The sequence below is a fragment of the Malus domestica genome, chromosome 09 (assembly GCF_042453785.1).
Source record: "Malus domestica chromosome 09, GDT2T_hap1".
Classification (NCBI taxonomy): domain Eukaryota; kingdom Viridiplantae; phylum Streptophyta; class Magnoliopsida; order Rosales; family Rosaceae; genus Malus; species Malus domestica.
In genome coordinates this window covers 13,950,984-13,975,075 of record NC_091669.1, presented here as the reverse complement: position 1 = coordinate 13,975,075, position 24,092 = coordinate 13,950,984, and the positions used below count along the sequence as shown (strand labels likewise).

Below are 24,092 nucleotides of genomic sequence, written 5' to 3'. Positions count from 1 at the left end.
ATCAAAATGAGGAGTTATGCGAATCTTCGTAATTAAAAAGCCAATCTGAAAAATAGTTCAAAACTAAGGTTTTTTTTTAACAAAGTTAAAAAAAAAATTCAACTAGAGATTTCACAGTTTATAGCGCACGTGGAAAGACGAGGAGGAGGAGAGCTGAGTCACCTTCAAGTCTAATTTGCTTCCCTTACAATCACAAAATCCACAAACTTCACGAACACACACGCAGCCATGGCACCTCTTCTCCTCTTCCCTTTACGGTCCGTACTCTTTCGTCCGCTCTCCGTGACTCGTAACTCGTGACTCAGTATTTGGTGTTCGTACTTCCCAGCTGGTTAGTTGTTTAGCTTTTCCTTTCGTTTTTTCTCAAAACCTTCAATCCTAAAACTCTTACATTGCAGAATTGGATCATCATCATAAAATATATTTATTTAATTTGTCGATCTCATTTGAAGTATTTGTATTTCTGTTCCTGCACCCCGTTGATTTAGTCTGCGATTGAAGCAAAATTTTGGTTAATTTTAGTATTAAAAACCTGTGGAAAATGAAGATTCAATGATTCTTCGTCTCCTTCTTGGAATATACCAATTCCATTTTATTTTAACCAAAAACAAAAACCCAAATCAAAGATTCAATTTTTTTATTGTTAATTAAGAAAAAACTCTTTGGTAATTTTTGTGTGCTGAATGATCACCAAAACAAAATCTGTATAAAAATTAGGGTTCATATTCTTTGTGGGAATTGGGAAGGATGAGAGCGAGAGTGATAGTTTTTCCGGTTAAAGGGAGGAACTGGTGCTTCAGCAGATCCATTGAGCCTCTGGTTTCAGACTCTGCCTCTGCCTCTGCCTCTCAAACTCCTTCAACTCTCAAAGACCTCTGGAAAAAGTACAAGTCCAATGCCAATGACAAGGCCATTACCAATCCCTTAGCTGCCAACGCTGAGCTCCTCATCGATTTCGTCTCTACCAAGGTCCATAGCAAAACCCATTTTCCTATTGTTAATCTTGCTGCTTTATTTTTGACTTGGGCTGTCTTGTATCTGTTTGGAAATAATGGTTTTTTATTTTCTGCAAGTAGATGAACAGAGCTTGGATCGGTCTGGAGAAGTCGCCTCAGGGAAGTTTTAAGAACAAGCTTCATGGGTAAATGAAACTACAAACTCACTCAACACATTTTGGCGGTTTCATTTCATATTTCCACTTGAAGTTATTCCTGTGTTTTTAACTTGAGCAATTTTTTAATGGTGTAGATTGGGATTGAAGCTGTTGGCTCGTGTTAAGCCGTCTGAGATTTTCCTGAAATCGATCTCTACTGAGGTCACAGGTGTTGAAGTTAAATACCCGTCCAGGTTTCTTTCTGTTTCTTTCACTTGCAAACCTGCTTTTTAAAATGGCTATCGTTTCTAACTTCTTCCTCCACTTCTGTTGGATTTGTACAGAAAACAAAACCAATAGTCAAATATATAGAATAGCTCGGTGTATTCATTCGTTGCTATTTGGAAAGATACAATTTAATTTTAACGGGAAATGCTACAGCCCATGATGGTCTGAAATTTTGTTTCAAGTAAAGTTGTTAGAGAGGACTTAAACAGAGGTTATGTGGTGCTTTCTCTATTAGATAGGCTCATGGGAATAAATACTTAGCATTTCAACTTAGAACCTATTCCCAATCACAACTCTGGACAATGCACACTTAGCAATGTTCAATTGAAACATGTCATTGCTCTCGGTGGAAGTGCGAACAAGAATAAACGTTCGATCTTCTAGTTTTATTCATACTTTTCTTTCTGTGATATTCTTTTTGCGTTTTAAGTTTTGGTGTGCTGATCATATGTTAGGGTTTTGCAGCTTAAATGCACGACTTGTACGTAGGAGGCTACGGCATATTGCCATGAGGTATTCTCTTGCCTAGATTTTGAAGAAACAGAAGTTTGTGTTTCTTTGCATGATGTAACGTTGAGTGAGTAATATGAAATTTGTGTTGAATGATAAACCTTAGGGAACATAGTCACCTAAAGCTCCTTTATGTTGTGGTACATTTGGTGCTTGTTATGAGATCAAACTTTACTGATATGAAGTTTTATCTGATTATCAGGGGATCTATCATACACAAAAAGTTTTTATATGGTTCAGTTACGTTGCTTCCTCTGACATCTGCCTTTACCGTACGTATATGTTAACTCTAGTTTTCAACTCTGACTTTACTCTGAATTTGTTCAATATGTTGATCCTTTAATTCTTTTGCACTTCTCAATATACATTTCCTTTTGCCAGATCAACAAAATTCACATTCTTGATTTATTTGAAATCTATGCAGGTTTTGCCTCTGCCTAATATTCCCTTCTTCTGGTGTTTATTCCGTACTTATTCTCATTGGCGAGCTCTCAAGGTTCGTTCCATACAGTGTTTTCAAAGATGAAACTATTTGTAGTCTGATTTCTTATGTAAAATAAATTAGCTAACGAGTTAACACTCAGCAGAAGAAATTTGTATCTACCACTTACGTCCTGGTTGTTCCATTATGTATTTGCTAATATTTCAATCAGCGATATATTAATGTTCTTTATTGTTTTTGTTCATGTTGATGTTTTAGGGAAGTGAGAAGCTCCTTCAGCTAGTCTCAGATAGCTCTGTGACACCAAGTTCCACTACTGATGGAAATGAAAATGAGCATATTGACTCTCAGCATGGAAGCAAAGAGATATTCGATTCTCCTTACGTAAGTTATTTTATGATGTTCTGCAATTAGAGACAACGGGATTGATTTTCAATGGTCTGTGACAGTAGTCCTAAAAGAATTCCATACTGGAATATATTATTGCAATTTTCTATGTTTTATTGCATCCATTTAAGTAAGTAGTTGTTTGTGTTAGATAAACCTAATTTCCAAGAGCGTTTATCACATTTGCACAATTGGGACTTTTTAGGGTTTCTTCTTCTGCAACCTACTTTTGTTGTGGATGACAACTTGAGCTGTCTTCCGGTTTTTGATTAGTTGTACGAGTCTAGTAAGTTTTACTGGTTGTTTAATCACAAAATGCTGTCAAACCATTACTTGTAAGTTTTGGTTACCGTCTGTACAAGATCTGATTGACACTTGTTATGTCAAATGTGAGGATACGCATGTTCAGACTCTCCCAGCCCCGGAGGCAGATGCAAGCTTTGCTTGTACATACACAGACACACCATTTTTGCAAATGCATATAATATCTAATATCACACACACTGATCCCTGTCAAACATACTGGCATTCAGTTTTCTGTCATTGTACTAATTTCTTGTTTGGTTCCTCAATGTAAATAGGTTTTGCAGCCATCAAAAGAGCTTGAGGAACTTCTTTGTTATGGAGGTGAGCGTGAGGGTCTCAAAGAATGTGCGATATTAGATATCTGCAAAACCTTCGATTTGAACACGAATGATGTTTTAAAGTACAGGGGCTCGACGTAGTTACGTTGTTGCTTTTGTTTTCTATATGAAATGCAGCTCACATTCTATTGGGGAAAGTAGTTTCATTGTTTTCTTTCATCATTTGTTGAACATTTGGCCCAGGTCCGAGTAAATTTTGAATTTTGAGGATGGAAATCTTGGCTATGATTGGTTTACTAGTCTTATGAAATGTCATCATTTTTTTCTGGTATAAAATTTGAAATCCTATCCCTGCATTTTTTGGTCAAATCCATGGTCTGTCTGAAATAAGAGGCTTTTGTTTACTTATTGTGAGTTTAAACCGTCGATCCTTCTTAGCGGGATAAGACTTTGTTGTTGTTGTTATTGTATTGTGAGAGGTTAAAACAACACTAACTTAGGAATGGGGCACTCCGAAACGGATTCGTGCATGCAAAGCTCGATTGCTGGCGGAAAGAAGTATGGAATTGTGGTCTCTTGTTTTAGAGCAAGAAGAATGGCGGCGGTGCTTTAGTTTCTGAAAGCAAGCCAAACGGGGAACAACGGAGGAGCTGCGAGAGAGAGTTCGAGAAGATGGTGGTGTATGCCATCCAAACGGTGAATCAGTTTGTTTGGGGTTTGTCAAATGGGGGCAAAATCGTCCAAACATTGCTCAATGAACAGTGATTTAAGAATGCAAGGGCACAACGGAAATTATCATAAAATTTGAGTTTCAGTATATGTAGATATATAAATTGAGAAGCCTAAATAAACGAAACTTTCTAAAACGTCGAAAATGCCTTTTTATTCTTCACAATCAAAATCCAAATATTAAAAAAACGAAATAAACTGGTAAAAAATCATAACTTAACAAAAAAAAAAAAGGTATTGGAAAACAAAATAAATTAAAAGAAAAGAAAAATGAAAACGGAATAAGAACAATGTACAAATCCTGGCTTTATGCATAGAGTATATATTTTACGAGAGCACAGTCCCAAATCCCCAACTTCTGCTCCTCTCTCTACTTTCTCTCCCTAAACTCTCCGATGGCGCCAGAACCAGAAGACATCAAGGATGAGAAGAACCCTAGACCCCTCGACGAGGATGACATCGTCATCATGAAGACCTATGTGAGTTCTTCAGCTCAATTCTTTTTTCCACAAACCCTAAATCCCACCGCCGATTTCAGATTCACCCAAAACCCTAATTTTTTTTATTGATTTAGTGAATAATGATTGTGGGGATATAATGGAATATGCAGGGGTTAGGACCGTATTCAAAGCATATTAAACAAGCAGAGAAAGAAGTAAAGGATCTGGCTAAAAAGGTCAATGATTTGCGCGGTATGTAGCTACTTTGCTCGATGTGTGACCCCAATTTCGAAAGCTGTTGTTGTGGGTTGGGTTAAATTTGATTGCTTTTACAGGTATTAAGGAATCTGATACTGGGTTAGCTGCACCCAGTCAGTATGATCTCGTTTCGGACAAGCAGATGATGCAGGAGGAACAGCCTCTTCAGGTTCGGTTTGGTTACACGCGCAACTATACACTCATTGATTTGTGTTATAATGTGATAGGTTTTGATTGATTTCTTGAAACCAGGTGGCTAGATGTACGAAGATTATCAATCCCAATTCCGAGGATGCTAAATATGTCATTAATGTCAAACAAATTGCAAAGGTCTAATCTCTTTTTTCATCAATTTTTTTCACACAGCTATTTGTTTTTACTTTTGCTTCGTTTTTCAATCTTTGATCTGTTGATTTTCTTGTTCCATTCTTAATGCTTTGTATAATTTCATTGCAGTTTGTTGTGGGTCTGGGTGACAAGGTTTCCCCAACGGATATAGAAGAAGGCATGCGTGTAGGGTAGGCCCTCCTATTTTTGAACTGTGATAGTTTTCCATTTTTGTTAACTCTTATTTGATTATTTCCATGAGCATCGCTCGTTTAGGATGCCATACGTAATGTTTGGTAAGCCATGCACCACCAACAATATCCGAGGTAAAGTAGGAGTAGCCAAAATTGAAGGAAATATGAGATAAAATCGGTTCCGGTGGTTTGGACATGTGCAAAGAAGGCCTACTGACGTTCCGGTTCGAAAATGTGACTACGGGACAGAGGTTCAGGGCCGAAGGGGTAGAGGAAGACCTAGGAAAACTTTGGAAGAGATCCTAAGAAAAGACTTGAGTACTTGGATCTAACGGAAGACATGACACAAAACCGAGCACAATGGCGTTCTAGGATTCATATAAAACCGACCCCACTTAGTGGGAAAAGGCTTTGTTGTTGTTGTTGTTGTAGTGAAGTTTTTAAGAAATGGGGATAGTAATTTATTACAGTGGTGCAGATTTGGACCTTCATTGCATACTTGCATATCAGCTATTTGTTTATCACCTTGTTTAATTATGTTATGCTATAGCATTCCATATTTGTATTTGCAGTGATGGATATGTTAGTTCTCTTCAGATTGCAATTAGTGCTGTGTTTAATCACGTGCTCACGTCTTTAGCAAGATTATAGTATTTTTGGAGGCTTGTGTGTGTTTACAAGTGTAGTGTCTTTCTGGTTAACCATTAGTTTGCCACTGCAGAGTTCGATAGAAACATTATCAAATTTGTGTGTTTACAGTTGTGCATGCTCGCATCTCAGCTCCTTGCACCACCATGTTTTATTATGTTGTGCTATTGTATTCCATATTTGCATTTGAAGTGATGAATATGTTAAGTCTCTTAGGATTGCAATTAGTGCTGTGTTTTATCATGTGCTCACATCTTTACCAAGTTTATAGTGATAATTGTTGGGGGCTTGTGTGTGTTTACAATTTAGTGTCTTTCTAGTTAACCTTTTCTTTGTCACTACAGGGTTGATAGGAACAAGTATCAAATTCAGATTCCTTTGCCTCCAAAAATTGATCCAAGTGTGACCATGATGACTGTGGAAGAGAAGCCAGATGTGACATATAATGATGTGGGTGGATGTAAGGAGCAGATTGAAAAGATGCGAGAAGTGCGTATAGATTTAACCATTTCTCTTTGCGCTGTTCATTTGTTTCCTATGTTTTACATGTATGAATATCTACCGTTTTGGTATTAGGATATAAACTTAACAATACTTGATCATCTTAGGTTGTTGAGCTGCCTATGCTTCACCCCGAGAAATTTGTGAAGCTTGGGATCGATCCGCCTAAGGGTGTCCTCTGTTATGGTCCTCCAGGAACTGGCAAAACTCTTCTGGCCAGGGCTGTTGCGAATAGAACTGATGCTTGCTTCATTCGTGTGATTGGGAGTGAGCTTGTTCAAAAATACGTTGGTGAGGGAGCTCGGATGGTCAGAGAGCTGTTCCAGGTTAGAAATAATTGCATGGTTTACCCATATTGATTTAACTTGGAATTATTTGGAGGGCTTTTTAGCCAAAGTGGTCCCTGAGATTTGCATAACTCCGCATTTTGGTCCCTGAGATTTGAAATTGATAGAATTGGTCCCTGGGTTTGTCCATAATCAATCATCTTGGTCCTTCTGTGAAAAATTTCCATAAAATAAGGATAAAATGACAAAAATACCCTCATTTTTTGTGAAATCGTTTTAGCCTATTTTTTATTATATTGAGGGTAATTTTGCCACTTTCATCCTTATTTAACATAATTTTTCACTGAAGGACCAAAATGATTGATGGTGGACAATCTCAGGGACCACTTCTATTGATTTCAAATCTCAGGGACCAAAATGAAGAGTTAGGCAAATCTTAGGGACCATTTTGGCTAGAAAGCCTTATGTGGAGTACTGTTTTTGTGTTACAATATCTTCTAACTATGTCTGTTTTCTTTTTAGATGGCACGCTCAAAGAAGGCCTGTATTGTGTTTTTTGATGAGGTAGATGCGATTGGAGGAGCGAGGTTTGACGATGGTGTGGGCGGAGATAATGAAGTTCAGCGGACTATGCTGGAAATTGTGAATCAGTTGGATGGCTTCGATGCTCGTGGGAACATTAAAGTCTTGATGGCGACGAACAGGTTTGTTCGTGTATATGTTTTGCAGGTTAAGCGGTTTATATTTGGTTTCTTTCTGATTATATTAACATCTCATGGGCCTTATTGGATCTTTTTTCAGGCCCGACACACTGGACCCAGCGCTACTGCGGCCGGGACGGTTGGATAGGAAGGTCGAGTTTGGCCTGCCCGACTTGGAGAGTAGGACGCAGATCTTCAAGATCCATACAAGAACAATGAATTGTGAAAGGGACATTCGGTTCGAACTGTTGGCTCGTCTCTGCCCAAATTCAACCGGTAAGGATACTTTCTATACCACTGATAAGCAAATTGCCATTGTTACCTAGGCGTCCTCCTGATTCTTATTGTTAGTTTGATCTGATGTTGCTATCATTTGCATCCTCACCTTTATTACGGTGACCTAAGGTGAGAATGTTGTGATTTGCATCTTCATTGCTATGTTTGATTGTGCTCCCATGGTCTCCTGTTTGTGATCTGACCTGCCGCATGCCTCTTATCTTGACTCTGTTACTGGACATCAGTTTTGTGACATGGTTCTCTCTTTAACAGGAGCTGATATTAGGAGTGTGTGCACGGAAGCTGGGATGTATGCCATAAGAGCTCGAAGAAAGACGGCAACAGAGAAGGACTTCCTCGACGCAGTCAACAAAGTCATAAAGGGGTATCAGAAGTTCAGTGCTACACCAAAATACATGGTTTACAATTGAGCAGAGGAGGTAGTCTATCGTGTTTCCAGAACCCATCAAGAAGCGATGTATTCTCTAATGGATGGAGGAGGATATGCGGTGTTCCTTTTTAGGGTCACCTTGGCGACTTTCACGCCTGTTGTTTAAACTTGGTATCTTTCCTGTGTTATAAACGAATATCGTAAAATTTCTTGTTGGCTAAGCTGATGGTTCTGAACTTGGATCTGCTCCATCGGAAAAACGATCCCATTGCTTTGTACACTTGTTTTTCTTGCCACTCCAATTGCTAGACAGCTACTTTTGCAGTTATTCCAAGTAGTGGTGATGGTGAATGTTTACATTTATTGTGTTGAAGCAGCTTGTGCTAATTATAATGACCCAGTTTGGTTTGTTTTTGAGGTATATTTGTTAACTGCAATAGAATCCTTGTAGGCTGTATCAGTTAAGTTTTGGAACTCTCAGCAGAATGCAGATGATATGCCGGAGGAAGGTGAGGATGGCGTGAAGCCACCGCGTCCCTTATGCCCCGGGCAAAACATGTGCTTCAATGGCCGGGACAAGGGTCTAGGGTTTAGCGTTCGGAGTTAGGGATCATAGATAATAGATATTGCACGTTGTGGAAGTTGAAGAGCTCTCAGTCAGAAGTGAGGTGCTGGGAGCAAGTCTCGCACTCCTCGGGTGTCAAACTACGCCCCCTTGGACACGGAGAGAGCGAGTTTTCGGAGAAGGGACTGAATCGACACAAATCCTAAGCAGAAATTGCAATCTTTTAGAGCAAATGCACAACTTGAAACAGAAGAATAGGATCATTCGCAAATGCACAACTTGTAGGGAACGAGAAGGGACTCACCAAATACCAGCAATTAACTGTTCATCATTTTCTTACTTCGCCCAATTTGGCACAAAATGCAGGAGCTGACTTGACTAGCTATTTTTTTTTCGAAAATTATTTGATTGGTTCTTTTTTTTTATTTGTAAACAATTATTACTACTCTAAACTAAACTAACAGGAAGGAGGGAAGAATTTGAACCCGAAACGCAATAGGTTTAAAAGCAAAACCCACCACTTCCACAACGTATTATAAACGACATTAATATATTAACCTACATTCAACAACGTTTAAAGCAACGAATTTTTTTTTAAAATTTGTTCAAATTGAAGAAATTTGATGAATTAGTCAGAAATATATTTTTTTCCCTTCCAATTAATCTTTACATCCAATCTATCTTCTACATTCAACTTGGACAAAATTGCAAAACTTGACATCTATTTATTCCTTCGGCGTACCTTGAATTTCGTGGCCACCAAACGTGACCGAAAGAAAAAATGAATTGAAGTTTTAATTTATTTACTTAAATATTGTAGAGCTACAAGAGAAATCAAGTGCACTGCAAACTGAAACTGATCACTGATAGCTGCATCGTACATGCACTGCTTTTTAACGTATACATAAAGTGATTCAGCAACGAAAGTCACCCGGTTCAATTTGGAAAAGTATTCAGCAACGAAAGAACTACCTCAACTACGTAAAAATATTAACAGGCGTATACTACCGCTCGGTAGCATGTGGTGTAGCCAGCGCGAATGTACTCAAAATGTACACGGTTTTCTTGAGGTGTGTCCTCGTGTGTGTCAGCATTGTCACCTCAAGCTTTACTCAAGACAGGTCGTCCTGTGCATCGGCATTACCACCTCCATGGGACGATCCTTGATCATTTCCAACTGTTCTCCTGCTCATGTTAGCTCGCTGCACTAACCGAACCAATGCCTGAACCACTTCTGACATGGGAGGTCGAAACTCAGGCTCCGGCTGCACCAAAATGTGGAGCTCAAGGGTCAGATTTTCACCTCAGTGCACTCTTATGACATTGCAAAACATGAACCCCACATCCTATATTTCAACTAGAAACTAGGTGACAGACGTCTTTCATCCCCTAACGAGTTAGACATAGTTCAGTTTAGTGTAAACTTAAAGTTCTTGTTTATTACCTGGACACAGAGCGCTATCACATCAGCAAACCGTGACAGAGATTTAACTGGATAGAGCCCCTTGAGTTCTGGATCTACCATTTTCGAAAGGGCATCGATATCATGGAGCTGGGGTGTTGCCCATCGAACCAGAGATTGTTCAGACCTAGGCTTCAAGCTGTCAAGGAATTTTCATACAACAATTAATTTCACCAATCTTTTTAAATGGTAATAACATAAATACGATAGTCAGACTAATTTATGTAATTATTTACTTATCAAATGCTTTCCGCCCACTAAGAAGCTCCAGCATAACCACTCCAAAACCATAGACATCACTCTTTAGAGTATATTGGCCAGACATGGCAACCTCTGGTGCGCTGTACCCAGATCCTGCATTATGGTCCAATGCCTGCACTTGTGAAACTTAAACCATCAGCACTTTCCCAGAAAAATAATGATCAATTTGACTGATGCAACAAGTATGCACGTGTTCTGCTACCACTTAAACAAGAACATCCATCCAGTTGTATAATTTTCCGACAATCATAAATGGGTAACACTTGAGTCAATGAAGTCTCAGCACTTTTGGGGGGATGAAATGGTCGTTTAACCGAGTTTCACACATGAATTTTTTCTTCCTAACAAGTACAGATGCTCTTGGGTCATGGAATGTGTTCCATGATTACAGGAGATCTGAACAGGAAGTACCCTTGTAAGCGTTCTAAAGTCTGCTCCTACCTTATTTCTCTAGGTCCATTTATGTAAATGTTAAGACGTATAGAAACTTACTATCGTTTACAATCATACGACGATAGAAATTTGAGTACGATAGTCTATTCCAACTCAGTATCTTTGATTCTGAGACTGGTGCATATGAGTTCCAGGTTTTCGTAAATCCTGGTAATTATAATCATCTACGTATAAATACAGCTATTCAGCTAGGACACAATTTCAGATAATGGAGTCATCAGGTCATGTTGTAAGGATATGAAAAAGATATAAAAGTTCAAAGTATGATATCCCAAATTTAACCTGATCAGCATTGGGGATAGAGCTTGCAAGGCCAGCGTCCGAAAGATGAGGGTTGAGCTCCACATCCAATAATATGTTGGTTGACTTTATATTTTTGTGAATAATAGATGGTGAACAAACTTCATGCAAGTACCTAAAAGAAAGCATTGTGAGTACCCGCGGCACATTTGTCCAGTCGTCGAGGTATCAAAATGATTGCAAGCTCAAATTTGAAAGCCAAAGGATGGACGTCCACTAAGAAACTTACTCTAATGCACGTGCAGTCCCCAAAGCAATCTTGACACGAGAGTTCCATGTCAATGGCTTGTTGTATTCATCTGATAGGTGCAGGAAGTCATGCAGCGAACCATTTTTATGGAATTCATAGACTAGCAGGTGCTGTCCATGCTCTGAACAATAACCCACCAGCTCTGTTACATTTGGGTGATGCAACTGGGAGATGCTTGAAACAATCTCAGTGAATTCTTCGGACAACTCACTAGGAAGGACAGATGAATCTAATTTCTTCACAGCTAGAACCTATAACATCGTTAAAAGTAACAAATTATTATACTGTCTTCAGTCTTGGGAACAATGGAATTGAAGCATTTGATAAATAAATATAACAATAATAAATTAAAAACTAACAAATGCTTAACCAACCATATATGCATGCAGGATTTCATACTGGTTCTCCAGAGTATTCACTATGTGTGTGTGTGCGCGCGCAAAGGTGTCCATATGCCCGTGCATGAGAGAGAGAGAGAGAGAGAGAGAGAGAGAGAGAGAGAGAAGAGAGAAGAGAGAGAGAACAGAAGATTTCAACCGAAAAATCAATTAAATGATCGAATTAATACGAAAGTAAACAAGCAAGTCAATCATCTTCAGGCAGGATATGAAGAAGAAAAAGCATTACTCCTTTGAAATCGATGTAAGAGACATGTCACTGGATTTAAAGAGATTAAACCTTTCCAACATCAATGGCATGGCATATAGATTTATTAGGTAAACAGTATACCTTCCCATCATCAAATTGAGCCCGATAAACGCGTCCAAAAGACCCCTCACCAAGAAGGTTGTCAATGCTAAAGCTGCCAGTAGCCATCTGCAGGTCTGCTACTGAATATGAGGTCACATTTAAAGGAGCTGTGATGGTTTTCTTGACAACGATGGGTTTCTTTGTGAATTCATCGTCATCAAATGATTTATTGCGATCAACTGGTGGAGGTCTAAGATTTATTGTGACAGGAGTATCAAAGGTCTTGAAGTCCAATGGGGCAGGGGTTTGTACAGACTTCATTTCTGCATTGGAGTGCCAGAGACAAAGCAGTTAACATTGGTTCAACAAAAAAACTTTTAGAATCTGAACAAACATAATTGAAATGTTTATGTATCCTATTTGCATAACTAATTTCAAAATGGCATCAGTTGGCCTCAGGCAAGGAAACATAATTTTCTAATATAAATTTGAGAAACAGAAAGAAAGAAAAAAATAGTGAATAAACCAAATCTACAGACATCAAGAGACATTTATTCAGTAAACTGCACGTTTAGAATACTTTTTATTTTATAACGCTATAGATCTTGATCTTTTAATTTCAATTCAATGATTTGCGAAATCAACCAATAAACTCAATCCAACTGATAAACAAAGAAACCAGTATCACACACAAAACTGGCAGGAATATTGCAGAAAATATAGTCATATTCAGTCTAGGGAAGTCAAACCGAATAGCATGAGCAAACCAATGGAAATGACAAGGTAATTTCAGATAATGCTCAACTGAATGTAAAATGTATACAAATTGTCGGTACCTTGCACTTCACTTGCAAGGGGAGCAAAGGGCCGACTTTCAAACTTTTCCACATCTGAAGATGACTTCTTTGACCTTTTCTTTATGAGAAAGAATGCTACAATCGCTGTAACTACAAGAAGAGATATCACTATTCCTGCTATGGCACCACCCCCTATTCCTGATTTCTTGCCACCTGACCCACCATTTGATGATGAGTTGTCACCGCCAGATTTGTGATTTCCGTTGTGCTTGGCTGGAGGTGTACCAGGTGGGGGTGGGGGTGCAGGACCTGAGTTCCATGTGTTTCCATCCTTCCTGTAAAGAGATTTCTTAGAACCATATTGTAAATATATTCTCCCCAGATTGGAAACAACAGTAGCTAATTATAGAATGCTTACTCCAGATTAATGTTTTTCAACTGCTCTGGAATCCAGCCAGTAAAACGGTTATTTTCAATATTCCTAAGAAACACAAACAAAAGTACTTTAGTGGGTTGAAAGCCTGAAAGCCAGGAGAGTGGGGAGTGCTAATGAGCATCCCGCTAAGTTGTATGCACATCTCACAGATTATCAAGGGGGAGATTGGCAAGGACGTCAATAGTCCCTGTTAACTGGTTATTCTGCAAGAACCTGAAAGAAGACAAATTCCAGGGAAGGGTCAAGACTACAAACTAGAAAAGTGTACCATAATAATAAAATTCTCAATACTTACATTGTTTTCATACTTGAGAGGGAGCTAAAACTCTCAGGAAGGTTGCCTGACAGAGAATTGAAAGATAGATCCCTGAAACGAAGAAAAGAATTATCGTCATTTCATCCTTTAGTAAAACCAACATAAATTCTTTAGCAACTTTCAAAGGAGATGATTGACACTTGCAGTATTTCATAGCAGAACGAAAGCATAATTCTTTGAAGATTGTATGTATTGAGTCATTGACTGATTATGCAAAATATGGTACAATGTTATTGCTAGTAACACTTTTTTTCTTCTTTTTGAGAAGGGAGTGGCCGAGTTGCAAACTAGGCACTCGTGCCAAAATGGACAACATTTCAAGCTACTTCTTATGTACAACACGGATGGAAGAACTCACAAGACGGATAGAGAAGAGAGCTTTCCAAAAATGTCACTCAACTGGTTCTGAAGCTGATTGTGACTTATGTTCCTGCAGTCCCCAAAAGAATGAAACCGGTTTATTTCAAACATTTTCGATAAGTTGTGAGTATTGTGACAAAAGTTATTAAGATTTACTTACAGGTATTTAAGAGTCGTTATCATAGAGATGGAATAGGGGATGTCTTGATTGAAGTTATTATGACCAAGGTTTCTGCACAGAAAAGATGGCTAATGTTATAGAAGTGGAACAATACACAACAGAACAGTAGATAAATGTGGTTATGAATCATACAGTCGTGTCATGTTCGGAGGAAGTGAATAAGGTATACCGCCTGCAAGATTATTATTGCTCACGTCTCTGCAAAATTTGTCAAATACTCAAATCATGAGTTCAAACTAATCAGTAAAATAAAATGGATCAATCAATTTGACACATGTGACCATCGATCTTACAGGTTGGTTAGTGCTGTCAAACTCTGAAGCTGATACCCTAGCGTCCCAGAAAGTTGAAGACCTGATAAATCACTGATAAAAAAGAAGTAATGACAGAATATCTATCAGAAATTTGCATAAATGTGATAATATCAGGGCAAATGAATGCGGAAGTAGGGAATCACATTTCTGTTACTCGTGAGCCCGAGCACTTAACACCTTTCCATGACTGGCCACATGGATCATCGCCATTTTGACTCCATTGGGTTAGCTGAGGTGGGGAATTTAAGCTACCATACAAGACCTTCAGAGCACTAACTGTGCATTTAACATGCCAAAGAAAATTCAATATAAGAAAAGCAAGATATGGACCATGAAAATGAATTTTATGTAGTTGCAATACTCTGCTTTCTTGCATAACAATGAAACTGGAAGAGAAGTAAAATATTCTTAAGTCTGAAGGAGAGCATCTACAACTGAAATTACGACGAGATTAAACTCACAAACAGTAATGGTACAAGGATGCAAACCAACTGATCTAGTCTAAAAGATGCTCGGAAGTTCGGGGTGGTGTGTCATTCAGAGATTTCCTAAACCAAGCTAGATCTAGAGGAGCAAGATAACCATTCGTTTGAGTCAATCAAGTCGATGAACTACTCTCACGTTGAACGTTTTATATATGCATTTTGTTCGATGATAAAATAGTATTTAAATATAGTTGATGTGTTTTAGATGATGAAATTTTCAAAACATCAAAACTGTACTTCAATTCCTCATTCACAAATTGATGCACCTAAGGGAAATAAGAATGCAACTGAATAGGTTAGCCAAACTGACACTTAAATCCTGTAACTTCGAATCAAATTTTTTAAATCGCATCCTTTTGAAATCCGCCGGTACTTTCAACTCCCTAATTACCCATACTAAACGCAAAGTGCGAATTGTTAATGACAGAAAAGTAGCAATTGCAATTTCATCATCACTCAAAGTGGGAATTAAACACTTATAAAACTCTCAAAGTGGCAATGGTGGTCATAAAGCGACATCTAATTATCACTTTGATAAAGAAAAAGACTCAATTTATTCTCTTTTCGGAAGCTCAAATTACATGAATGGCAGACAGCAATCACATCAAACCCCAGAATTGCTTTTTAATTAGTGAGGCAAAGTAACAGTTCCTCAGAAGGTCCTTTCATTTTGTTTATAGAAACAAATCTTCACACCAAAAATATAATTAAATTTAAAAAATGAAAATCAACAAGATAAGCACAAATCTGACTCCCAATAAGCAGTTCAAGAACCACTTCTGAAATACTAAAGAAAGTCAAATCCAAAATACATTCAGTGGGTTTAGTATTTAACACAAATGGGAAAAACTAAAGTTTCTAACTTCATGCAGATTTAGCAAAAATTAACTCATGGCAGCCCAGATAAACCGATACTAATTCAAATAAACAGCAGAAAATTAGAGAGAATAAGAGTTGGGTTAGGCAACTGACCATCTGTTGGATCTGTGGCAGCATTGATGGAGCTTGGACTCCACCCCAGAATGCAGATGCAGAAAACCAGCAAAACCCACCTCCAAGTCTCCACCATCTCTCTCTCTCTCTCTCTTTCTCTCTCTCTCTCCCTCTCTCCTCTCTCTCTCTCTCTCCTGCTCAACACTCACTCAATGCCGCCTCCTTCTCAAACACAAAGGTAATCAAAGCATGCCCCTTTGGGGGTGAATTGAATAGATTTTGTTTTCCCAAGCAGCAGATTTGTAAATATTTTATTCAAGTAGGCATTTGCCCAAGCAAAGCTGGCAGGCACGATTTGCCAGAAGAATCCAAAGCCACAGAAAAGAAAACCCTTTTATTTTTACTCTCTCTCCTCTCCCCCCCCCCCCCCCTCTTTGGTCTTATTGCAAATTTTCTGTCTTTTTCTTTCTTTTTAGTTTTTATTAGGTGTGAGGAGGAAAATATTCAATACCCTCTTTGGTTGGTGTGTATGTAGCTCTGTTTCTTCTGTATAATTATGCTCTATCATCTTCACACACTCTCTCTCTCTCATCTCTCTCTCTTTCTCTCTCTTAATTTATTTACCAAATCAGATTTTAAAGTCAGAGCTTTCACCAGCAAGCATCACACGGTTTCATCAGTAGTGGCCTTCATTTCAAGACTGCGTGCCCACCCAATACTTCAAAAACTTGACCAAAAAAAAAAAAACACATAATAAAAGTCCATTAAAAAAAAGTACAACCCATGCTGGATTTACTTTCAAGTTTCAAGTTTTTACTGAGATTGTCGCCTTTCCATTTTTCAATGGAGAGTCACGAGATTGTCGTTAGGGAAACCATTTCTTTCTTCTTCTTTTTTTTTTCCATTTTTTTATTTTGTTTATGTTTGCATCTTTTGAAATTCTCCTTAGGGATGGATAACAGTTGGATTGGTCGCGTTGAACTTCAACCCATCGGCCAACTCAATAGGCTCGGATTGGAATTCTTCAAACTCAATGCTACCTGATAAAATGGGCAAACCATTGTTTGGCGGTTTTGGGTTTGATGTGTTTCGTTGGTTGAGCTTAATTGGTTTCTTTCTTATGCATAAGAGCATCTCTAATGAGCTTCCTAAATAAGCTTGTAGCTAAATTCAGAGAGGATTTGAGATAAAGTTTATCTTCAGTTACACTCACTATCCACCACCAATGATAGGAAATCTGAATTCTCCTAGGAGCTCTAAATCTCAAACAATAAAAAATGATTCCCTAAACTAGAGAGTATGATTGGAGTATTTTTTTAGGGAGCTTCTAAAATAACTTTATATTCATTTCAGCATGACTGAAGATGCTCTAACATGAGTTTGAGTGACGAATAATCAACAATTACGCCCAAATCATGTAAATTTAGTGTTTAGAATCATTGTATGTTAATAATAAATTTCACTAGTCAAAGCAAGTATTAATATACAAGTGCATTAAAAGTTACTAAATTTTGTGAATATATCTATTCAATATACTAGTAAGTTTAAAAATTACAGTGATTCTAGTGAGTTAGGTTTTTACTCGAAAATAAGTTCTAATGTTTAGAACCCAACTCAACCCAACTCGACCCAATTTATATCGGTTGGTCAGTATACCCATTAAAATGTGCACCCCTAATTTTGCTCGTCTATGATACGAAAGCAACTTATTTAGTACCATTATACTAATAAACCAACGTTTTATGTTAATGATACAAGGCAGGCCCGACCTTGAAGCATGCAAAGTGTGCGATCACCTAGCGTCCTCCATATTTTGGGGCCTTCAAATTCTAAAAACCTTTATATATATATATATATATATATATCACAATGCTTTCTTGGCAGAGTTGTTAAGCTCCGGTACTGATAAGGATTTCCATTTGAGTCTTGCACATGGCCTCTAAAATCTCAACCCCAACCCTGATACAAGGTCATGTATATATTTTTGTATTATTAGCATGGAATGACACGATAATAGCATACCTTACCATGTTAGTTGTTACCAATGCTAGTGAAAAATTAGATTTAGTCTTTGATTAGATGGCAACCAACACAATCATCATAAACGGAGACTAAATCTAAGTGACTGGATCAGCAGTCTGCAGCGAAAGCAACGGAGGAAACGGTGGGAATTGAATAGTGACATCACGAAGTAGCTGTAGTCTCTGTTTTTACTCACTTTTTATGTTGAATCCACGTACACGATCATGTAGGCATACGAGTCCACGTAATACTAAATGAGGAAAAATATGCATGACACTTCGCCAAATCCAACTTATAAACTTCTGTAATTTCACTTGCACTTTTACTTTCCTTTTGTAATTTTCCTTTCTTGCATTTTTGGCTTGTAGTTTCATTATGTTCCCAAAATAATACAGTCCATCAAATCAACCAAAATCCATTTTAAGTTGAGTTTTTAAAATGAGAGGGTGCAATTTCTCTTCAGTAGTCTGTATTACTTTAGAAAATGAAAGGCAAAGAATATTTAAAAATCGAACTACTTGGTAGTCTAAGTTACCAAAAATAAACTTGAGAAGATGTGTGCAAAGATTAGAAGTGCGGATGTAAATCGGTGAACAAAAACGGACCAAATCCAAAAAATAAAAAAAGCTGGTATTAAGATTGAGTCATTTCAGTTGCCACTTATGAACCAAACCAGGCTAGTTATATGATCTTTAAACCATATATAAGTATACCTAATTATTCCTTTAAATTTACTACCTTAATCATAGACACCCTCTACTCCCTCAAGGTCTCACATTCCTTGATCACGCAATTTCAACCTCCGTTATCTCCTTTACGGTCTTCCAACGTCCATCCACACTTGTTTTAGAGGAAAACGAACCGAACGATAACGTGTATACCCTAACAAAAATGAATATAAAAGTTGCAATGGCACATCTCAAGTTCTCAACTCATTTCATTTGTTAATATTTGATTCTATTTATTAATATCATTTATTTATTTTGGTTGAAAAAAGGGGCCTAAAAGCAAGAGCCCGAATAAATCTACCTAATAATAAATCTAGGCTTGGACATCTTAACAATCAATTCTCACGAACCGTTCTAATTTTTTTTTTTTTTCTGTAAACATATCGAAGTTTGTATTGCTAAGATCTTGAAAGAAATTCTCTACATACCAAAATAAGGAAACCCAAAAATGATTATTGCCAACAACTTGTAATACCAAATGAACTATGAAATATAGTATCATATCATTCATCATGAATATATTTTGTTCTAAAGTTTTAGATTTTCTTTTACAGTGTTTTAATCACTATTTTGGACTTGGGTGGTAGGTAAAAATGAATAAACACAATAAGTCAAATCTCAACGAATCTTTCATTTCTTTTGATTTTTCTTTACTTTAATGATGCAAATCATGATGGCTAAATATATTTAAAATATATGATAGATATCAAATATGTTATCTTTACCGTTTATTTGTACTATAATTTAATAGAGATGAGATCCACATGTGTTATCGGATTTTACATTTATAAAGATGATACAAATGATGATACAAATAGATAATAAATGCAATACTACTCGAGTCTTATTGCATAATCTATTGGCTAGAACAGCATGAAATTTTTGAACAAAATGATTTCTAAATATATATGTTTTGGTAAGGCAAACCATACACACTCTACACAGCATATATGGTAATGTATGAAAGAAATCCAGCCTAACATACATATGTGGATAATGCATAAATGATGACGTTCCCTTTAAACAAATGTAACTTTTAGGTTGGTTTGTTGCAATATAATTTTCTTTCTTATATTAAAAACATATAGGGTCAATGTCGTTTATGGAGTGTGAAATCAACATAAACCATATTTATCATACTTGTTTTTATGTCTCTATTATTCAATGAAAATAATTTGCCATATTATTTGAACTTGTGAAATATTAATTTGTAATTTGTGAGTAAAAGAAATTAATACCATGTTAGTTGGACTAAGTCGGTGTTTGGTTGGTTGATTGGAATAAGTCTGGAAAAGGAATGGACATTGCCCTAAAATTATTTTTCAGTGATTTTCTTTCTTATTCCTCGCAAACATTGAGCTAGAATATAAAACTCACTCGTGACCTGTTACCTAATAGTCCAAGCGCAAAATTTGTGCACCAAAAACTGACTCGAAACTCATTCTCAACTTTGAGCATCAAACACTTGACGTGTGCTCAAAAACTTGATTTCAATTAGAAAAGCCATAACTTAGTTGATTTTTGTTTCATTTCATCCCCAACGAGAAAATGAGCATTGGTATATGAACTTTAATTGAATTGAAACTTTTGTCTTTGTACTAAAAATTTGTAAATATGATCCCTGAACTTGATATTATGTGGAACAATGATTATCTTGCATAACAATGCTAGAATGTCCCTTGTTTTTCTCTTTGAACTCTTTATTTATTTTCGATGAATATTTTAACAGTATTACCCAAAAAGATCATGGCTTCATTTTTAGACAAATCCAAGAATTAATATTCATATTTTTTTATTTCAAAGACCAAAATTCTAATTGAAAATTTTCATACACTAGTACTCTATAATTTTCTCTTTTTTTTCCCAGCCAAAACATCAGTACTTAACATGGAATAACATATAGTTTTTAATTAATTCCACTAATCATGATCATGGCAAAGTGCAAACAATATTTTGGACATAAATGAGTGGAAATATGGACAACAATAAAGGAATGAGGATCTTCTTTACGAGGATTTTGGAGATTTTCAAATCGTATTCGTTCATCGTATATTATGTGATCATAAATCATTTTAAATATTTTTATTTAAAATTAAACATAAACAATATTTGATAAAAACTAACCGCACGATATACGATAAACGGACACGATGTGAAGATCTCCAAGATCCTCGAGGATCCAGAGAGAAAGATCCTCATTCACAATAAAGAATGAAAATGGCTGACAAGTGTTTACACAGGTGGGGCATGTGTCAATTCTTTGCATTTCTGTTGAATGACAAGCATACCATTAATCTAATTCCACCGATTACTACTAATATACGACATAAAACAAATTAATTTTCAAATGCCTACGAAAAAGATGGAATTTTTAAAGAAAGGAGAAAAAGAAACCCTAGCTAGGGTTTTGATTTTTGTATTGGAAGTTGAAAGTTGAAAGTGGTGGATCATCTTATAAGTAATGTTTAATCACCATCGATCGGCAGCAGCTGGCTAATGGGTGGAGGGCACGGTTTTGTGCCGTGGAAAATGAGAAAACACCACGTTTGCATGGAGACCCACATCCACATGGACGTCGACGTTTATGTTGTTGGCCTCCTCTTCTCTTCTCTTCTGGTTTTTCTTTCATCTTTTAGTCGTGTCGGTTGTCGGTGGCATTTTGCTTGACTCAGCAGCTCTCTACTTTGGATTTTGGAACCATGCTGAGGTTTCTTGGGCTTTAGGGTTCTTTTTTCTCCTTTGGGTTGATGTTTATTGGGTTTTAGTTTGACCCAAGCCTCTTAAATTGGGAATTCTTTGATCGTCTTTCTTTGATGAAGAGGCGAAACATAATTAACTTTGATTCAGGATAACTATTCGAAATCTTGAAAGTTCTTCATTGCACGGCCGGATTATGGTGTCCCGCTTCATTTATATGGTCATACTATCAACTCGAACCAAAATTGAACCAAATTAACTATTAACACCGGTATAGTTTGGATCAATTTTACTTTTTTTTTTCTGGTGAAATGGCTCAATTTTACTTTGAATGTAGTTGAAGTATAAACTATCAATCATAGACTGTTGAGATCCTTTTTCTGTATTTGGGTGTAATTGTTGGAAGTAAAAATTATTAATTACTCATGCTATATTTGCATAAGTGGCACCATGTCTGTATGCTAGTTATATATATGCTGTCCTTTGAATTTTGTTGAATGAATCTCTCATTGAGAAACAAAGTTTGGATTTGATTAAGACGGTTTAAACAATACAAGTGACATTACCACTTGACACTACGGTCTAGTGGTATTCCTATTCACTTGTAAGTGAGAGGTTTTAAGTTCGATTCTTGTCAAAAGGGAATTTGAACCACAGTAAGGGCTGGTTTGGTATTGCTGTGCTTTGAAAAAAAGCTGCTGTGAGAATAAGCGGCTGTGCTGTGAGAATAAGCGGCTGTGAAATAAAGCAGCAGAGCGTTTGGTAAACTTTTTTGTAAAAGTGCTTTTGGAAAAAAAAGCAGTCTGATAGTGGGTCTTTTCATTAAAGGAGCATTGTAGCTCCATGTGCTTTGAAAAAAAGCCAGTTTTTCAAAGCTGCAAATAGCAGCTTCAGCTTTTTCCTTTGATTTCAGCTTATTCTCACAGCAGCTTCCAAAATAAGCCCTTTTTTTTCAGTTTACCAAACACCTAAAACCCTCACAGCTTTTTTTCATAGGTGCTTTTTTTTTAAGCACCTCACTCCCAAACTAGGTCTAATACTTGTCTGTTATGAGACTAAGTCTACCATTTCCTTCTAAAATAAATAATATCATTTGTTATAAAGAAAAAAAAATACAAATGGCATTTTCCCCACTCCTACTTAATTTGATTGACCCAACCCAATTTGGATGATTGAGAAAGTGGGCTTGGCCCAACCCAACGGCTAGTTTTGTAAGAATATCCTTTGTAAAGTCAAATAATTTGCATCTCTTCTTTTTCTTTTAACAAGGTGTAGTTTTGGAATCAACTTTATGAAGAGATTTGGGAAGAAAGAGCACCCGACAATGTACCGTGTGAGAGACAAAATTATAACCCGATGGCCTGATCAACAAAAGCAAAACATGACACCTGTAAAGTTTTTAACCCATCACTTCGGCACGAAGTAATCAAAAAGGTTATCAACGTAATTCCCCGAAGAACGAGTCTGCAATCCACCAGCAAGTTAAAAGAAATCTTAAAGGGTTGAATTGGTTAGTGATTGAATGTATACAATATTTCATGCATACGGATGACTTAAAAATAAATATTACAACCGCTTGAAACAACTCAAAGGACTTTTAATAATTAAAACAACATTAATTAAAGGGGTGTGATATCCACACACCCTTTTTTACTTCTCCCACACCTTTTGGGTTTTCGACCGTCGGATTGGATGAATTGAAGGAGATCAACGGACAAAAATTAACAAAGGGTGTGTGAGAAGTAAAAAGGGGTGTGTGGATAGCACACCCCTTAATTAAACATTAATCAGATGGAAACCAAAATGTCCGATTTTTATTATGAAGCTTTAAATACTATTTCGGAAGTTGAAATAACTCTGGATGACCAAAATTCATCTTATATCATAACAAAACAATGAGCTTGACTCGTGACATCGTTCTCTTTTCGAAAAGATATCACGCATTCTCAAAAACCCTAGTCTTTTTCCCATCTGGCATGAAATTAAATCGATCAGAATTGGGTCCAGTCACAATCCAAATGCCTGCACATCACTTTTGCTTGGAAGCAAAACTCACATTGTCAACTGGTTTCATGAGTTTCCAGTTGTTGGGAATATAAAGTGTATCTCTCTCTTTTTCCTTTTTCCCCTTTTTTTTTTTTTTTTTTTTTTTTTTTTTCTTCTTCCAAAGAAACGATAGTGTTCCTTTTTCCGGTTAAGAAGGTTACGTAGAGACAACAATTAAATTAACAAAAAGGGAAAATGCCGTACCTTATCAACAAAAAAAAGAAGAAAAGCTACTTCTACTTACTTACACATCATCCCCTCATACGGTTATACCTCTTCCATACCGGTTGTTTTTTCGGTTTAAAAGCCAGAATAGGGAGGGATGGGTCGGAATCCAGCCCCAACCAATTGTCTTGAGTGTATCTCATGTGTAGGATTTCAACAAATAAATGTAGGATCTGAAAGAGAAAATATAACGTGTAACTTTCGGTTGATGACATCTCTCACGCTGAGTGAGACTGAGAGGTTGTGGAATCAAAATATTAAAAAAATCTGGTATTTTGGTGAGAAATATCCTAGAGATGATGTGTTCGGACACTCATTGTCCAAGTTTTTCTATGTTGATGCACTTAATCATGAACATCAAATAGTAGATTCTTTTTGCATTGAAGCCTAGGTTATTCCCATTCTTTAAGAAATTATATATTTGGTGTTGGCCGGAAAAAGATAGTATGTAAACCAAATGAAATATTAGGAGAAGTTTGTGAGTGTATTCAGAAAATCCACACGTAGTGTTATCA

The 24,092-nt window shown here is 36.9% G+C and overlaps 3 protein-coding genes across 4 annotated transcripts; 2 read left to right on the top strand and 1 right to left on the bottom strand.

The window, feature by feature from the left end:
• The first annotated feature begins 144 nt into the window (after positions 1-144).
• LOC103443617 (uncharacterized) lies at positions 145-3,580 on the top strand. Of its 2 annotated transcripts, XM_029108249.2 has the most exons (9): positions 145-331; positions 718-969; positions 1,077-1,141; positions 1,249-1,347; positions 1,847-1,894; positions 2,094-2,163; positions 2,316-2,387; positions 2,592-2,717; positions 3,302-3,580. In XM_029108249.2, exons 2-9 carry the CDS (start codon positions 748-750, stop codon positions 3,443-3,445), a joined length of 846 nt encoding a protein of 281 aa, XP_028964082.1. In that variant the 5' UTR covers positions 145-331; positions 718-747; the 3' UTR covers positions 3,446-3,580. The 2 variants fall into 2 exon arrangements, with proteins under 2 accessions (XP_028964082.1, XP_070661043.1); XM_070804942.1 differs by having other exon boundaries at positions 148-969.
• Positions 3,581-4,163: 583 nt separating this feature from the next.
• On the top strand, positions 4,164-8,384 carry LOC103443618 (26S proteasome regulatory subunit 7). Its single transcript, XM_008382498.4, has 10 exons — positions 4,164-4,512; positions 4,644-4,725; positions 4,809-4,900; positions 4,984-5,061; positions 5,188-5,249; positions 6,245-6,389; positions 6,509-6,727; positions 7,211-7,392; positions 7,490-7,665; positions 7,939-8,384. Exons 1-10 carry the CDS (start codon positions 4,429-4,431, stop codon positions 8,094-8,096), a joined length of 1,278 nt encoding a protein of 425 aa, XP_008380720.1. The 5' UTR covers positions 4,164-4,428; the 3' UTR covers positions 8,097-8,384.
• Positions 8,385-9,403: 1,019 nt separating this feature from the next.
• LOC103443697 (protein STRUBBELIG-RECEPTOR FAMILY 6) lies at positions 9,404-16,466 on the bottom strand. The gene is made up of 16 exons (XM_017334565.3): positions 15,899-16,466; positions 14,585-14,717; positions 14,421-14,492; positions 14,260-14,325; positions 14,107-14,178; positions 13,945-14,016; positions 13,566-13,637; positions 13,418-13,483; positions 13,253-13,315; positions 12,874-13,169; positions 12,077-12,360; positions 11,327-11,598; positions 11,080-11,212; positions 10,320-10,456; positions 10,066-10,222; positions 9,404-9,886 (listed from the first exon to the last, which is right to left on the bottom strand). Exons 1-16 carry the CDS (start codon positions 15,993-15,995, stop codon positions 9,734-9,736), a joined length of 2,145 nt encoding a protein of 714 aa, XP_017190054.2. The 5' UTR covers positions 15,996-16,466; the 3' UTR covers positions 9,404-9,733.
• Between the last annotated feature and the right edge of the window lie 7,626 nt (positions 16,467-24,092).

Excerpts from the sequence above, each read along its gene's own strand:
- LOC103443697 (XM_017334565.3), bottom strand. The coding sequence starts at position 15,995 with ATGGTGGAGACTTGGAGGTGGGTTTTGCTGGTTTTCTGCATCTGCATT. Across the intron at positions 13,316-13,417 it reads AATCTCCCCCTTGATAATCT|GAATATTGAAAATAACCGTT; the intron begins GTGAGATGTGCA and ends TGTGTTTCTTAG. Across the intron at positions 12,361-12,873 it reads CCTTGCAAGTGAAGTGCAAG|AAATGAAGTCTGTACAAACC; the intron begins GTACCGACAATT and ends ACTCCAATGCAG.
- LOC103443617 (XM_029108249.2), top strand. The coding sequence starts at position 748 with ATGAGAGCGAGAGTGATAGTTTTTCCGGTTAAAGGGAGGAACTGGTGC. Across the intron at positions 2,388-2,591 it reads CTCATTGGCGAGCTCTCAAG|GGAAGTGAGAAGCTCCTTCA; the intron begins GTTCGTTCCATA and ends TTGATGTTTTAG. Across the intron at positions 2,718-3,301 it reads AGATATTCGATTCTCCTTAC|GTTTTGCAGCCATCAAAAGA; the intron begins GTAAGTTATTTT and ends CAATGTAAATAG.
- LOC103443618 (XM_008382498.4), top strand. The coding sequence starts at position 4,429 with ATGGCGCCAGAACCAGAAGACATCAAGGATGAGAAGAACCCTAGACCC. Across the intron at positions 7,393-7,489 it reads GTCTTGATGGCGACGAACAG|GCCCGACACACTGGACCCAG; the intron begins GTTTGTTCGTGT and ends ATCTTTTTTCAG. Across the intron at positions 7,666-7,938 it reads TCTCTGCCCAAATTCAACCG|GAGCTGATATTAGGAGTGTG; the intron begins GTAAGGATACTT and ends TCTCTTTAACAG.